Source organism: Mesoplodon bidens (genome assembly GCF_964165515.1).
Source record: "Mesoplodon bidens genome assembly, chromosome: 11".
Classification (NCBI taxonomy): Eukaryota; Metazoa; Chordata; class Mammalia; order Artiodactyla; family Ziphiidae; genus Mesoplodon; species Mesoplodon bidens.
In genome coordinates this window covers 5120813-5137500 of record NC_138167.1, presented here as the reverse complement: position 1 = coordinate 5137500, position 16688 = coordinate 5120813, and the positions used below count along the sequence as shown (strand labels likewise).

The following is a 16688-nucleotide window of genomic DNA, read 5'->3' as shown; positions in this document are numbered from 1 at the left end:
TTCCCTGTGGGCACCTAGGGCTTGGTGGCAAGGAGCATGTTCTGTTTACCTTGAGTCTCCAGTGTATTATTCAGTGCCTGGGAAGTTCAATAGTTCTGGGATGAATAGAGATGTGGAAGTTTAGGTATATGTACACTCCCCCCGCCTCCCCCCACCACCACCCCAATGGCCAGTTGTACCTGGAGCATGACATGAGAGTGTGTGTGCAGTGGGGGAAGGGCCGGGAGGGGGAGGGCGGGCCATGGGTGGGTGTTGGGAGATGAAGCAGCTCAGACAGGTAGGTGGGGCTCAGATGATGAAAGGTCCTGTGCACCAACTAGACAATTTGGTCTTCATTCTAAGAAGAGTGGGAAACCACCGCCCGGGAGTAACCTGGTCACATTGTTTCAGCATGGTCACACCAGCTGCATCATGAGCTGGGGGAGAGCTGCATTGCGAGCGTGAGCCGTGAGCCGAGGATCAAAGGGGAGGTCAGTGGCAGGGAGGCCAGCTAGCTCTTCCTCATCCAGGTTCAAGGCAGGGATGCAGACTGTGGCGGTATCATCCTCAGGAAGGGGTGTTTGAACATCAGGGGAGAGAGGGCTGTTTTTGTTTTTTTTTTTTTGCGGTACGCGGGCCTCTCACTGCTGTGGCCTCTCCCATTGCGGAGCACAGGCTCCGGACGTGCAGGCTCAGCGGCCATGGCTCACGGGCCCAGCCGCTCTGCGGCATGTGGGATCCTCCCGGACCGGGGCACGAACCCGTGTCCCCTGCATCGGCAGGCGGACTCTCAACCACCGCTCCACCAGGGAAGCCCCGAGAGGGCTGTTTTTGACCGAGGCCGTGAGATGAGCAGAGGTGAGGAGACAGATCTGCAGATGGTCCTTTCGTGGGGAGGGGACTGGAGGGTGGTCCCTCTGTCACTTTGGCCGCATTTGGGGGCTGAGAAAGGTGACATTCAGCAGGACCTATGGGGCAAGGGGTGGGGCGATCAGCAGGGCCATTGGATCCAAATTTTGAGCTTAGAATATCAAATTTTGACTGCTGTCCTGGGTCAAATTCATGCAGGAAAGCAGGGTGAGACCTCGGTGGAAGGGTTGACTCTGAAATGAAATCCATCCACCCCTGGATTCTTAGGGAGGCTCCGGGTGAGCCTCTCAAAATCTGCAAGTGCCCAGGTTGCTCTGAGACTTCCTGAGGGCCTGCCCGTCAGTAGGACCAGCCCTGCCCGGTGTCTTGTCCTTGGCCTGGGAGGGTGTGGATTCTCTGTCCCCCTCAGGGCAGCCCTGGCCTGTCTGGTTTTGCCAGAAGTAGCGGCCTCAGAAGGCTGGTGACGGGGGCTGCCCTCTTTTTCTGGGCATTTCACACTCACCTACCAGTGGCTGGCAATGAGACAGCAATGATGCCATGAGGGAAACTTCGAGGATAAGCCCTGCTGCCTGGAAGTCCAGCTCCCACAGGAAACCTCTTCTTGCTGCTGTCTGTCTCAGAGGCTCTGGAAATTTCTCAGGCCCTGATGACTCATGTCGCCCTCCCGTGTGCCTGGGGCGCCCACTGCCTGCTCTTTCTCTGCCCAGCCTGGCACTGCCTTGCTCTTGACGGTGTCTTCTGGTCCCTTTGCTCCAGTTTGCCCACCATCACCCGCTGCCTGAGCTTTTCTCACTCTCACTAGCTCGTCACATCCTCCTGTTGCCCTCTGCCCTCGTAGCTCTGAACCTTCGCTGGGACCCAGAAGATTCCTGACACACTGTCTGAGAGGTGTGGCATGATTTGAAGGGTCTGGAAGCCACTCCCACCTTTCAGCACCTCCCCCTCACCTAACTGGGTGCACCGTGCCCACCCTTAGATGGTGTTCCTTCAGGCGAAGGCCCCTGCCCTGTAAACATGTGGGTCTAGTGAGGTCTGCAGGGCCTTTAAAGTTTTCAAAATGCTTTCACTCAGATTATCTCAGGATGTCAGCACGGGCTATTTGTACTTTGGGGTAGGTTAGCTTCTTCGCCATGGCAGTGAGGGTTGGAAGCCCCTGGTAGTGGATGGGGGGTGGGGTGGGTGTAGGCTTACAATATGGGGACCCAGGCTGGGGAGGGGCCTTGGGCAGCCTAGGGAAGGGACAACAAGAGGGCAGGACCGGAAAACAAGTTCTCTCTGTTTTTCCATTTAGATTTGGGCTCTTCCCTGCCCCAAGTCTCTGTTCTTTTCTCTCAAATCTCCAATCCTACTCCTTCTCCGTCTGCCTCTGTAGCACAACCTGAGGTGCCTGCAGGCCAACGGGGTGATGGAGCTTAGATCCAACTAGGAGGGGTGGAGTTCGTCTTGGAAATACCTGGCTCTCCAGGGTAAAGAAGTGTGTGGTGGTCCCAGATGAGTCAGGAAATCAGCTCCCCTGTAGTGATGGGGGTGGACAGCAGGGGCTTCTCCTGTCTCATCCAGGAATCCAAGAGGAAGCACATAGTAACCAGCACACAGGGGCAGGGGGGAGTGGAACAGAGAAGTCTGGGTGGGCAGAGATGGATGGGGGGGCAGGCACTGCAGCCCCAGAGTGGGACTCGTCAACAATCCTCACAGTTTCTGTAGCTCACATGCTTCCAAGGAATTTTAATCTTTTCTCTTGTTCTATCATGACACTCCTCTATGAAGAAAGGAACAAAATGACCCCTCCCCCCAATGATGGAAGGAAAAACTAAGAGAAGATACAGTATTTTTACAGAACTGTGGCCATGCCAGGACTAGGCACCCAGGGTCCTCCTGGCTTGGTGTGGGGCAGGGCTCTGGTGGCTGCTCCTGGGAGGGTCATGGGGTGGGGGGACGTGGCTAGGTCGACCCTCGTGCTTCTCAGGTGGTCTGGGCTACCCCCGTGTAGTCCCAAATCACGGTCTGGTATTTATCGATGTTTTATTCTCGGTCTGACAAAGACTGTCCACCGTGGCCTTGGACCACCACTCGGACAGGCTGCAGGTGCCTCCGAACCGCAAGCCAAGACCAGGATGGCCCTCCTTTCCTTCATTTCCTCCCGCCCCGCAAGAGGGCAGCCCCCCTAATCGAGTGCCTCTGTGGCTCCATTGCCCTTCAGCGTCTCCACAGATGGAGCAAATCAGAATATTCAGAAAAACTCAAGTTTCAAAGAGATGAGGGGTAGGAAGCAGGGCAGGAACAAGGTTGGAGAATACATGTTCCACCTTTCAGTTCATGGTAAAGATTTTATCCTCAGGCAATGGGACCCTGTGAAGGGCTTTGAGAGGGAGGGTGGAGTCAAGTGATGTCTAATTTTGAGGGATCCCTCTAAGGGTGGAGGAGGAGGATGGACTGGGGGGCAGATGTGGATGTGCGGATGTGCTCCTGCCCGGGGTGGGGCACCCCTGTCCATGCTCAGCGGGAGGCCTCTGGTCATTTCCATCTGGTCACACTTGGACAAGGTGTGGAGGGCCCTCCTCTCCTGCCACCCTAATGCTCCTGGAGGCTGATGAGGGTGCAGACAATTGGAAGATGGGCTATTCACATATGGGGTGGTCAGTTGGGGGGGTCATTTGGGGAGCTGAGCAAAGGTTTAGGATATAGAAGGAGTCTCTTAGACTGGACAGTCGTGGGTTGTCACTAGTGGGTTATCTTCCCTCAGTGACGCCAGACAATCAAGGCTGCTGCTTGAGTCCCACTCTCTACAGCTCCCTGCTGACCAGTGGGGTCCACTGCCTGAAGCTCGGAGGCCTTCCTTGGCCAACTTGACGTTTGTCTGTGTGGCCCTACACCTCCGCCTACACCTCCCTCTGCACCAGCTCAGCTTGTAGCATCTCAATCATGTCTGGGGTGGAAGGAGATTAGCTCTGCTTGTAGTATCTGAATATTCCTGTCTCACCTTGATTAGTAGCTTTCTAAGACAAGAATGTGCTGCGTTTGGGTTTTCTGGGTTCCTAAGGACCAAAATTGCAGGTGGCCTGGAGCTAGAGGAAGAAGCACGTTCCAGCCAGCAGGAAGAATCTATGCAAGATCCTGGCAGGGAGGCAGTGTGATGCATCAGAGAGACTGAGAGCATGAACTATGGCTGGAACTCAGAGCTCCACCAGGACACGGGACAGATGAGGCAGAGACGTGAACAGGCCAAATTCCACAGGGTCTCACAGCCCAAGAACGTGGGAAGCACCAGAAGTCTCCACACAAGAGGCGTCATGGCCTGATTGACATTTTGAAAGGACCCCCTTGTGGGGAACAGGGGCGGGGAGCAAGGATGGAAGTGGCGGGGGTGTTGGGAGAGTGTGGAGTAAGACAGGTGAGCAAGGATGATAAGTTGGACTAGGCTAAGGTGGTCCTGGGGGTGGTGGAAAACAGATGGATTTAGGAGGTATTTCAGGGGTGAAATTCATAGGCTCGATCACAAATCGGATCTGGGCTGTGAGGGATGAAGGCTATCAGGGCTGCCTTCAGATTTGTGGTTCGTGGACTGAGCGATGGTGGTAGCATTCATAGCGATGGGGCTACTGAAAAAGTGTCGCGTTGTGGAGAAGGTCGTAAGTTTGGTTCTGGACGTGTTGACTTTGAGGGGCCTCTGAAACATCCAAGCAGAGATGCCAGGTGGGCAGCAGGGTGTATGGGTCTGGTGGCTAGAGAAGAGTCATTGTTAAAGGTTTAAGTTTTGAGAGTCATCGACATAGAGGTGATAATTAAAGTCATTGGCATGGATGCGAGTTCCCAGGAAAAGAGCTGAGTGTAGAGAGGAGGCCCCAGGTCCAGGCCTTGTGAAAATGCATCTAGTTGATCCAGAGACGGTAAGCTATGCCTCGCCCTCATGGCACCCTACCATTCTGATTCCAGTTCCAGTGTGTGGGTTTTTTCCCCACACCAAGCAGTTCTGCAACACCAGCTGGGTGTCCTACAATTCAACTCGTTTCCGACCCTGTCTACCTGGAGAGAGCATCGGATTGCACAGGTTAAAGGGGGCGGAAGGGGGAGGGGGGACTGAAAGTTCCACCCTCTCATCACAAGGTTGGTTCCCCTGGCAACCAGCCCTCTTCCTTAGGTTACAGAGGGGCTTTCCAAAAGTCACCTCATTAACATAACAAAAGACACCTTGATCGTTCTCCACATTTAAGGAGTTCTAAGGGTTTTAGGAGCTCTGTACAAGCAACAGAATGAAGACCAAATTGTCTGTTTCTTATAATAAGTCACAATATCACACCCCCAGAGCCCAGGAGGGTAGCTAAGCCACAAACACTCATGGATCTCTTGCTCAAGGCAGCTTGTGCTAAGAGCCGAGGGAATGACGTGAAAGGAAAATCAAAGTGGAGTCGGTATTGCTAAGAGAGCTCTCTAAAATGGCATTATTGCCTGGAATGTCTTTCTGGAGCTGGAATGGCTGAACCATATGCTGTGCTCTAATCACTGGTTGTGGGGAGAAGGTGGGCGTGAAAACATGGCCACAGGCAGCCGTGATCCACGTGTCAGGGGGCAAGTGGAGGGGCCAGCCAGGATGGCCAGCGGAGCCCTGGAGGCCAGCCTCAAACCCCAGGTGGCACCTTTAGGGGATGGTGGCTCCTGGTCAGTGGCTTGACAAAAGCTTTAGGCTGACTCTGAATCTGAGCTGCCCAACTCACAGTTGGGTGAATGTGAATTGCTGTCGAGGAAAGGTGGACGTTGACTGAGCATCCCCGTTATCACCTGCCCAGGTAGGCATCAGGATGGTCTCCGGCTGTTTAGACATGCACACGGAGGTTTCCAGGCCTTCCCTGGGGTGTAGAGGCCTGTTCTCAGTTCTGCCCTGGGCGGAAAGGTACAAGGGGAGAGGGATTAGCAAGACTGGGGACCAAGGAAGGAAGCCCGTCCCCTGATACCCTGAGCTGGAGGCCCCCCACCCCCGGTCACACCACCAGCACGACTGCCCACCCCTGCCCCTCTGTGTTGTCCCCTGCCTTCCAGATGCTTCAAGACCCAGGTTCAGGTTTAAGTCCTCCTGAAGCCACTTTGACTTTCCACCTTTCTGGTCTCCCTCAGTATAGACCAGAGCCCACAGTCTAGAAACAAATTATGGAATCTTTACTTGCTTGTCATAATTGCGTTTCCTGCACATCAGCGGTATCTTCACAAAGAGATGATACATTTCTTAAGCACAGGGACCCAATGTCCCAGTTCTCCCGAAACTGCCTGGCAGAGAGCTGGGCACATAGAGGGCTGCTCCACAAGCCGGTAACTGACCAGAGGTTCTGTTTCAAGAGACCAGGAAGAGCTGCCTTTTATACATTTGTTTGTTCATTCATTCATTCATTCGGCAGGGGCTAAGGGCTGAGCTGGATGTATAAGGTGTGATTTCTGCTCATGCGGAGTTTAAAATGAAAACATAGGAACAATGATAATAACCACTTTTTTATTGCATACCCGTAGTCTAATGACTGTCCGGGTGCTTTGCACGTGTATCTCTCATTCTCATTCCATCCTACAAGTTTGGGATTCTCCTTATTTTACAGTTGAAGAAACAGGCTCAGAGGCCTCAGAGCCAGCATGTGACAGAGCTGAGGTGTCAGCCCAGGTGCCCTGAAGGGCTGCTCTGGGGGGCCAGGGGGCAGCAGGGGCATGGGGACCCTTCAAGGGCCCTGGAGGTGGTGGCCCTTTGGTCAGAGGTTGCCCCTGCCCTGCACCCACTCTTGGGCTGTCCTTGCTGTCTCCTTGAGGAGTGTGAGGGCTGCCAGGGTGCCCGCTGGTCTTGCTGCCCCAGGAGGGACCCTGAAGGCTAAGCCTTTGGCATGAATTCAGGCTGGCTCTCCAGGCAGTGCCCCACCCACCCTGCCCCCCGGGTGCCACCCCTCTCCGCTTGTCTGGGAATCATGAGAGATTATGACGGCCGTCATCGGGAGGAGTTCCTGCTGGTGGCTACGTGTGTGTGTGTGTGTGAGAGAGAGAGAGAGAGAGAGAGAGAGAGAGAAATGGGGACACCCCCAGCCCTGTGGCCAGCGTGAACCTGGCTAACTAAGCCTGTGAGGAATGACCGGGGTGAGGGGACAGCTGTGGGGAGATGTGGCGCGGTCTTAGTTCGGGTCGCCCTGGTGTCCCCGCCTCAGTGCCTCAGTTTCTCCGGGTCCCCGGGTTTCCCATCCTCTGAAGCTGCTGTCCCCCTTTGTCCTTGCCTCACACAGGTATCTCCCTGCTCCCTGGCTCGCCACGCCGGCTGTGCCCCCGGGCAGTGGTCAGAGGGGGCCAGGGCCCCAAACACGGACAGCAATGCCTCCAGATGCCGCGTCCCGGAGCCCGGGGTCTCCAGGGCAGTCTCACCCGATGTTCCAGCCAGGCGTCCGGTGGAAGGAGCTCCCCAAACAGCTCTGTGAGTACTGGGGTCCCCAGGAAGCCTGTGGACTGGGGGGTCCCTCCACCTGGGAGGCAGGTGTCGGGGGAGGGGTTTCTGTTAGGACCTTATCCTCTCCTGTCTCTCCAAGTCATGGTGACACAACTGTCCCAGCAGCACCGGGGCCCTCTGATCAGAGGAGGGCCCGGAAGGCGGGCGTGTGAAAGGCCAGGGGGCCCCGCCTGTTGGTCTGCAGACTCCCCGGCTCCCCTCCCTCAGGTCGGAGGAACCAGACCTCTGCTGGGGCAGCTCCGAGGCTCTCTCCTGTGCCTGGCGCTTCATCTGGTTGCCCAGGTGACTTCTCAGATGGCTGCAGAGGCAGCTGGGTATCAAAGCGGTAATAAACAGGGAAACACCCAAAGGGGGAGGCAGGTCCCTCCCCCCACTCTGCCTCGTGCTTCCTCCTCCGCTCTCAACCTCCCACCTCGGGGAGCAGACGGGAGTGGACCGCCGCCGTCTCTGGCAGGGTCCTCGCCAGTGGCTGGAGAGGAGGAGGGGGAGGGGGAGGAGGGGGGGGGCTGTGAGGGGCAGAGTGTACAGTGAATCCCCGTGGGGTGGGGGCAGGGGTGGGCCAGGCGGCTAGAAATCGGCCTCTGTTCCAATGGATCCAGAGAACCTGCCGGTGAGTACTGCGTGTTTGCAGGAGGGCCGCACATCTGCAAGGAGGAGGGGGTGTCGTGGTGCGTGCGGGGCGCCGCGTGTCAGAGTGCACTCGGGTGACGCGCGTGTGCACAGTGTGTGCGGGCACGTCCACAGGGAGGCCGAGTGCGGGATTGTGTGCACGCGCGGGAGCGGGCGTGGGGCTCGGGGCGCGAAGGGAGGCGGGCGGTGGGATGCGTGGTGTTGGCGCCACCTGTGCATCCGGGTACCTGAGCGTGCACGTATGCGTGGGCGCCGCAGCTGCGGGCGGCCGGCCGGGCCCGGGCTGGACCCGGTAGTGGGTGGAGGCGCCGCGGGCCCGTCATGGCTGAGGAAATGGGGCCCCTCTGTCCTTTCCTTGGGGCCGGGAGGGCCTGGCTTCCAAGTCCCCCTCCCGGGGTCCAGAGCGCAAGGTCAGCCTCTCGCGCCTCTCGCCCCTCCCTCACTGGACCTCGCCGCCCGTGACCTAGTTCTCTCCGGCCAGGTCATCAACAACTATCTGGAGGCCAGCGAGCTACTGCCCTGGGAGCCCCGTCTGAGCCGCATGCACTTCCACGACAACCAGAGGAAGGTCGACTACGTGCTCGTCTACCACTACCGGAAACGGGGGGCGCACCCCGGCCACGGCTTCCCTGGCCACTCGCTGGCGATCGTCTCTAATGGCGAGACGGGCAAGGACCCCGCCGCGGGGCCTCCCGGTGACATTGAGCCGGGGCCGCTCGACGCCCTGGAGGAGGAGAGGAAGGAGCAGCGGGAGGAGTTTGAGCACAACCTGCTGGAGGCCGGGCTGGAGCTGGAGAAGGACTTGGAGGTGAGGCCGGGCAGGTGGCAGAGGGTACGGGGTGGGATGGCTAAGCAGGCTGGGCTCCTGCAGGAAGCCTTGGCTTTGTTCTGGCGTTTGGCATTCATTTTTTTTTTTTTTTTGGTGGGCAAACCAGATTTTCTTGCTCAAGGACTTGAGGAAGAGTTTCGGGATCCCAGGTGCTGGTGCTGGCGGTGGGGTGCCCATCTGCTCTGTGGAAGCTGGCTTAGTTAGAGACAGAAGACACGACATTTCTTGCTGGCTCGGCATCCTCTGGCCTTTGTAATGGTTTCCTTCGAATGAAGGCCTGGTTTGCCTGTTGAATTTTGGATTACAATTCCTGTATAGAAGAACGACATTAGTAAGGAATGTATGGGAATTCCCTGGCGGTCCAATGGTTAGGACTCCACGTTTTTCACTGCTGAGGGCGTGAGTTTGATCCCTGGTCAGGGAACTAAGATCCTGCAAGCTGCGCAGCGAAAAATAAATAAATAAATAAATAAATAAATAAGGAATGCGCTTGCCTAGGGCCTTCAGGAAGTTGGTTATTTGGGCACTGAACATCAGATACATTTTATCAACTTGTGAGCTATATGTATTCTGACCTCTGATCAGTAGCAAGCCTATGGAAATCCATTTATCTACATATTCGTCCGTCTGTCCGTCCATCCATCCATTTTGTCACTCACTTCTCCGTCTATTTCTTCACACCCTACGATCCTTTAAAGATGACCTGCCTCGCCATCCCATCCAAACTCATCTCCTACCCCTCCCACACTCCCGTGCTGGCTCCAGCCCATGGGCCTTAACTGGGTTGTGTGTTGGTCACTGTTAACTTCAGGGCCTTTGCGCTGGTTGTCCCCTCTGCCTTGGGCACCCTTCTTCAGACCTGTGCGTGCTCAGGCCCTCACTACAGACTTCTGCCCGAATGTTACCTCCTTCCAGACCTCTTCCTTGACCGTCTTAGGTAAAGTACTCCCAGCCCTATCATTCTGTTCCTTGACTCTGCTTTGCTTTTCTTCATCGTACTTAGCACCTGAAATAACATGGTAGATTTGTTTATTTTTTAATCTGTGACCCTACTGGCTCCATGAAGGCAGGGGTCTTGTTTGGTTCACTGCTGTATCCCTAGCACCTAGGACAGAGTCTGGCACATAGTAGGAGCTTAACCAGTGTTAGTTGAATAAATAAGTGATGTCCGTGAGTCTCAGGTTCCTCATTTGCAAAATAATAGACGTCCTGCAGGATTGTAGTTTTATATGCCCCCTCATTAGACCGGGCAATGGAAACATCTAGCACAATGTCTGGTATGCAGTCGATGCTCAATAAGTACTCATTATGATTATTGAAAAGGGTGTCATGCTGAGGGGTGGGGTGACATTCTCATCAGAAACCTGTTTTGTGAGATTCCCATTAATGCCATCCCCAAACTGGAAGGGACCCCCAGAGGTCATTCACCCATTTTTTATGTGGTCCGGCTCAGACCCCTTGTGCGGACCTGTGCTGCTCATCCAGACTCTTAAACCAGGAGCCCCTTTTCTCATTATTCTTTGCACCCCTGTAGGGACGTCGTGCTCTTTTAGGGCTACTCGGGGCTCCCTTGCTGTGGGAATGCTGACTTTGACTTTTAGAAACCCAGAGCTTGCTGGGTGCCTCTGATTGGGGTCTGGTGGGAAGGTTTCTTGAGGTGGCGGCATGTTTGGAGGGCCGTACAGGGAGCTCTGGACACCACCACCACGGGAGGCTGCACCTTCTCTGGGTGTCAGGGAGTCAGGCAGGCTCAGGGAGCGGAGGCCTGGGCCTCCTGTGGCTGCTGAGTTGGGAGACAGCAACCTGCTCCAGAGCTGGACTCTGGAGTCTGAGTCCAGATGTTCACATCCCAGGCCTGGCATCTGCCAGCCTCACGACCTTGGGCAAGTGACTCGACCCTTTCGAATCACAGTTTCCTTGTCTGTAAAAAGGGAGAAACAATACATTCTTCATTGGTGTGGGGTGAAGATGAAATAAGACAACCAAGTAAAGTATCTAGAATAGTAACAATGAGTGTTACTGTGTTGTTATTATTGAGAGTTGCCAGATTTAGCAAATAAAAACTCAAGGTGCCTAGTTAAATTTGAATTCAGATTAACAGCAAATAATGTTTTTAGCTTAAGTGTGTCCCATGCAATATTGAGGACATACTTGTACTAAAAAATTAGTTGTTGCTAATCTGAAATTCAAACGTAACTGTCCTTGTAACTCCTCCTACTGCTGCTAGTATCGCGGCTGTCTTTGCTGCCCTCCAGCGTGATTCATTTTGGTTGCTACTGGATTTTCCTGCCTTTGGCTGGGAATTAGGAGGGCCCAGAGCTAGCTCTTAGGACTGACTAGTGTTAGGTGGGGCTGCGGAGTGTGTCCTGGACTGTTGTTCCTGGTGTGTACCCACCCAGAGCACCTCCCTCCTGGCCCCTACCCCGGGCTTCAAGGCTGACTTACCTGTTCTTTCTTGGAGCCTTTCCAAGCTACTCAGCCTTCCCCAAGTCCCTTCTGTCATCAGGGCCTCCACCACTCATATAGCCATCGTGACCTACTGTCTTGCAGTGTTTTTTTTTTCTCTTTTTTAAAAATTAATTATTCTTATTTGCTTTGGCACCTCTGATGCAGAGTTGAGTTAAGTACAGTGCTCAGCCATGGTGCATTATTATCAGTGTTCTGCAAAGGTCCTTCTTGTGACTTTTTTTTTTTTTTTTTTGCGGTACGCGGGCCTCTCACTGTTGTGGCCTCTCCCATTGCGGATCACAGGATCTGGACGCGCAGGCTCAGCGGCCATGGCTCACGGGCCCAGCCGCTCCGCAGCATGTGGGATCTTCCCGGACCGGGGCACGAACCCGTGTCCCCTGCATCGGCAGGCGGACTCTCAACCACTGCACCACCAGGGAAGCCCTCTTGTGACTTTTTAAAATACCCCCCAGCCCTTCACTCTTCACTGCCTGCCCCTTCCACAGGCAATCATTCCAATGCCTCGTGTTTCTGGGAAATGCATAGTGTCGTTTTCACTGTATGCAATTTTTTTTTCATTAAAAAAACAGACGTTATTGTTTAGAACAGTTTTAAGTTTACAGGAAAATTGGACAGAGAGCTCCCCTGTCCCACACACCCAGTCTCCTCTGTTATTAATATGGTACATTTGTCACAACGAATGAGCCAATATTGATACACCGTCATTAAGGAAAATCCCTCCTCTGTTCAGATTCCCCTAGTTTTTACCTTCTCTCTTTTTCTCCTCCAGGATCCCAGCCCAGATCCCACATTCTATTCAGTGTCATGTTTCCTTAGGCTCCTCTTGGTGGTGACAGTTTCTCGGAACTGTATGCAGTTTTGATTTACATAGAGGAGCTCTGTTTTACATCCCATTCTGCTGCTTGCTTTTTCCCCCCAGCACTATATTTTTCAGACCATTCACGTAGTGCACGTTCATCTAATCCCTTTTTTCTAACCGATGAGCGCTTGTTTACCTAGTCGCTCCCCGAATGATAGAGAGCACCCAGTCGCCACCCAACGAGGTTGCGAATGAATTGTCACCTCCTTGAGGGCAGTGTCCCATGATCTGCTCCATCTCTCCCCACCCGGCCCCCGTGCCATGTTGGTGCTAAACCCTGGTTAGAGCTGGAGACCGTGAGGGTCTGACCCGTTCTTCTGTGCATCAGGATGCTCAGCCTCTGGCCGTGAGCAGCAGCCTGGACCTGGCCCCTCACGGGGGCGGGGACATTGCTCGGCTTCCCCTGGTGGCCGTTCGGAGAGCGGGTGCAGTGGCCCCACCTGCACGGCTGTCTCCACTCTTCCGGGCTGGACCGCCTCTTAGGCTCTAGTTTCACTTTGAAGACAAATGGAGAGGAAATGGGTTTCTATCAGACACCCATGGAGAATATTCACTTAACCTTACAGACTGAAAGAACTCTGCGGCCACCAAACTCTACTTGATTGAGTGTCGTGTGGAGTTCATTTCGACCCTAGTTGGTAGCTGGCCGTGCTTTAGGCAGGAGGAGCACTGACGTGTCCTTTCCGTTTGGTGTTTCACTTTTCATTTTGTGTACGTGTTGCCATGTATTGACAAGGTCCATGTTCATATTTTAAAGACTATTCAATATTTATTGGATGACTAAACCACAGTTGGCTCTGTTTTCTTACGTTTGGTCATTTGATTAGAATTTCATCTAAAGACCTCGCTGGAGGGACTTCCCTGGCGGTCCAGTGGTTAAGACTCTGCGCTTCCACTGCAGGGGACGAGGGTTTGATCCCTGGTCGGGGAAGTAAGATCCCGTATGCCACGTGGCGTGGCCAAAAAAAATTAAAAAAATAGAGACCTCACTGGAGGTGCCTGTGGATGACAGAGACCCCTGCACCCTCACTGCCAGTTCGGATAAATGAGGGCCCCCTGTTTGGAGTTGAGCATCACTGCTGAATGGGAGGCTAATGCAAGCAGTTGAGGGACTTACCCAGCGTCGAGCCTCCAGACCGGCTGTGGAATGGATGGGCTGAACAAGGCCTCCTGTGACTCACCTCCTCCCGGGCGCTCCCAGACCTCCTACCCTGAGTGAGACTGAGCCCGAGGGACAGAGGCAGAGACTCAGGTGGCACCAGGGGGAATCCAGAGCCAGGAGTGAGCCCCAGAGCCTGGAGCGTGCGAAGCACTTGGTGGGCCTGGTGGTCCTGCTTGTGGGCTTGGCGGTAAAGGCCTTCTCCCAGCCTGCAGGCCCGGAAACTCCAGCACGCGTGGCCCCAAACTTCATCTCTGTGAGCAGCCGACGTTCCCAGCTGGGAGTGGAGAGAGGGCATCGACACGGAGACCAGGCGGCCCCCGCTCGGCGCTGGCCTCCTGGGATTAGGGCGCCAGAGGACCCATAGCAGGAGCTGCCTTTAATCAGCACACGGTCCTGCATCTCTGGCAGCTCCATGGGCTGCTTTGGGCAGAGTCAGGTGTAGAAGGGGCACAGTGCCAGCTGGGAAGTCCTGGAAGCCCACAGCTTCATTCAGGAGGCAGAACTCTCCGCTCTGACCTGGTGTCGGCTGGCAACCCAGGAATGACCAAACTCCTCTCTCTCTGCGGAGAGGAGACCCCCTCCCGCCAAGGCAAAGGATGACTCTGACACCTGACTCCTCACCCTGTAGCCCTGACGCCTGACACGTCAACCCAGATTACTGTGCCGGCTCAAAAGGAGTCATCTAGGGGACCTCTGAGGTGTGGGACATTGTGACCTCCCAGTGGGACTCGTTTAGGGGAGAAGCTGGCGGGCTGGGAAAATCAAACGCTGCCTCACTCTCTTCAGATCAGAGGCTACTGTTTCTTGACCTTTGTCATCACCCCTTCTCAGGGAAGGGTTTTTATACATCGGATTAAACAGCTGATGGGCACCTCCGTCCTCCTAGGCCCTTGGACAGTGGTAGGGCAGCTTTGGGAAATTGCTCTGTCTTAGAGTGTGATTTGGTCTCTGGCTTTAAGGAAGGAAACTGTCTCTCCCGAGTGCCTTCTGTGCGTCTCATAACGTGGGATCCTGCGTCCACCTGTGCATCCTCTTTGAGTCTCCGTGAATATCCCGCAAGGCGGGCGTGAGTCCCATCTTTTCGAGGAGAGGAGGAGACAGGCTGGGAGAGGCTAGCGACTCAGCCACGGTGACATCTGCCGAGTGATCCAGCTGGGATTTCAACCCCGGCTGAGACCTTCTGGGGGCTTTGTCATCCCAGGGAGAAGTGACAAGCCCTTGATAGCAGTTTCCTATTTTTCCTTCCCTGGAGTTCACAGAGGTTCTCTGCAGGGGCCTGGAGATATTGATCTAGAAAAGGGGACTGCTTTGGGGCACCCTTGCTTTGTCCTCCGTTATAGGGGCACAGGGTGGGCGCAGAGCAGTGACCACCACCAGTCTGGGCCTCTTGCTCTCCTGAAGGCTGCGGTGGCCTCCCCGAAGGGCCAGGCCAGCCCGGGTGGCCATTTCTCCTTTTATGGTATCAGTTTGCAGCCCTGCAGATGATAGACACTCACACCTGCACTGTCTTCTCTCTTACGTGTATCATCTTCCTTTGCTGGGAAAACTAGGATGTAGGAGATTCCCTAATCCTTAGGAAAACCGTGCTGCTTGCTTTTCTAGGGTGACAGCGTCCCCTGGAGGTCTTCCTGTCCCTCGCTCTTCCTCAGGCCCCAAGCAGGCTGCTGGGCGCTGGAGTGAGGGGAGTGGTGTATTTCTCTGGGCTGGGGGTTCCCACACCCCTGCTGACGCCATCATAAGACTAGTCTGTTTCCTCCTCAGGAACGGGATAGGGGTTTGTGTTCTTAAGGAAGCTACAGGAGTGCAGGGAACGTGGCATCTAATCACGCCCCAGTTCATCCCGTCTCCTGGCGATGCTGCTGTGCTCTCATGGGTGTGCGTGGCAGTCCCGCAGCTGTCGACTTGCACTAATGACTGGAGAAAACACGATGATTTCCCCCTGGCTTTGGATGTGTTCCTGTCTCACTTGCCCCGCTCTGAAGCCGTGTGCTGGAGCCCAGGGCGTCTCACCTGCCTCTTTCCTGCCCCAAGGGAACTTCAGAGAACACAACAAAGACAGCTGCAGCAGCCCCTGCCCTCGGGACGGCACAGCCGAGCAGAGCAGAACAGAGCTGGGTGGACCTGGTCTCCCAGGAGAGGCCTCCAGGCAGCCTGGGGGTGGGGATTCAGAGAGAAGCAAGGAGGGCAAGTCAAGGCCCCCAAACCTGGGTGAATATCAGTTTCCTTTTTCAGAGTTTGTAATTAAAAAATGAACATTCATGAGCACTATGGAGGTGCCTTAAAAAGCTAAAACCAGAACCACCGTATGATCCAGCAATCCCACTCATGGGCATATATCCAGAGAAAACTATAATTCGAAAAGATACATGCACCCCGTTGTCCACACGCAGCAGCACTATTTACAATAGCCAAGCTATGGAAGCAACCTAAATGTCCATCGACAAATGAACGGATGAAGAAGGTGTGGTACATATATACAATGAAATACTACTCAACCGTAAAAAAGAATGAAATAATGCCATTTGCAGTGACATGGGTGGACCTAGAGATTATCATATTAAGCGAAGTAAGAAAGACAGAGAAAGACAAATATGTGACATCACTTATATGTGCAGTCTGAAAAAATGATACAGGTGAACTTGTTTACAAAACAGAAACAGACTCCCAGACATAGAAAACAAACTTATGGTTACCAAAGGGGATGGAGGGGGAGATGAATGAGTTTGGGATTAACATATACATAGTTCTATCTATAAAATGGGTAAGCAACAGGGACCTGCTGTAGAGCACAGGGAACTGTACTCAATATCTTGTGATAACCTATAATGGAAAAGAATCTGAAAAAGAATATATCTATATGTATAACTGAATCACTGTGCCGTACACTTGAAACTAATACAGCATTGTAAGTTAACTAATCTTCAATTATAAAAAAGAAAAAATATTGACATTCATTATTCTTATTTTATGCTCGTGGTGTCCCCACCGGGATGGTTGGGCCATCTCTCATCCCCTTGATGTAGGAACAGAGGTCCCTTGCCAGGCTGCTGGGGAACAGGGCTGTGCCTGGAAACCGGGTTTCCTACCTCCTGTTCCCCCTCCCTTCTTACAGCGACTCTGCAGGGCGGTGGTTGGCTTACATGATCCTCCTGCCATGCAGACACATGCTGCCCAGGTTAGCAAAGAAATGGCTCTGGTGAAAAGCGGGCCAGGGGTTTACACAGAGTTAGAAGGAGCTGGGGGCTGGCTCTTTCTCAAGTCCTGTACGTCCGGGTGTGTTTCATCGATCACTGAGCTTCTAGCAGTCCTAGGATTCCTCAAAAGCAGCTGGAAGGAGGTTCTGGGCTTTGATTATCCCATTTCCCCCCGTGGTAGCAGAGGGCAGGCATCAGTGGTTGACCTGCTGAGGGCTTCTGGCCTGCGCACC

At 54.2% G+C, this 16688-nt stretch overlaps 1 protein-coding gene across 2 annotated transcripts in view; it reads left to right on the top strand.

The window, feature by feature from the left end:
• Positions 1-7174: 7174 nt before the first annotated feature.
• ANO2 (anoctamin 2) overlaps positions 7175-16688 on the top strand; it is a gene marked incomplete at both ends in the record, with an annotated part of 339298 nt that continues 329784 nt past the window's right edge. The window contains 2 exons of one of the 2 annotated variants that reach the window (XM_081247877.1): positions 7175-7279; positions 8424-8750. In XM_081247877.1, coding sequence (XP_081104003.1) covers positions 7190-7279; positions 8424-8750 — 417 coding nt within the window. Of the gene's footprint in view, positions 7280-7901; positions 7923-8423; positions 8751-16688 lie in introns of those variants that run through there. The other variant, XM_081247876.1, reaches the window with a different exon arrangement.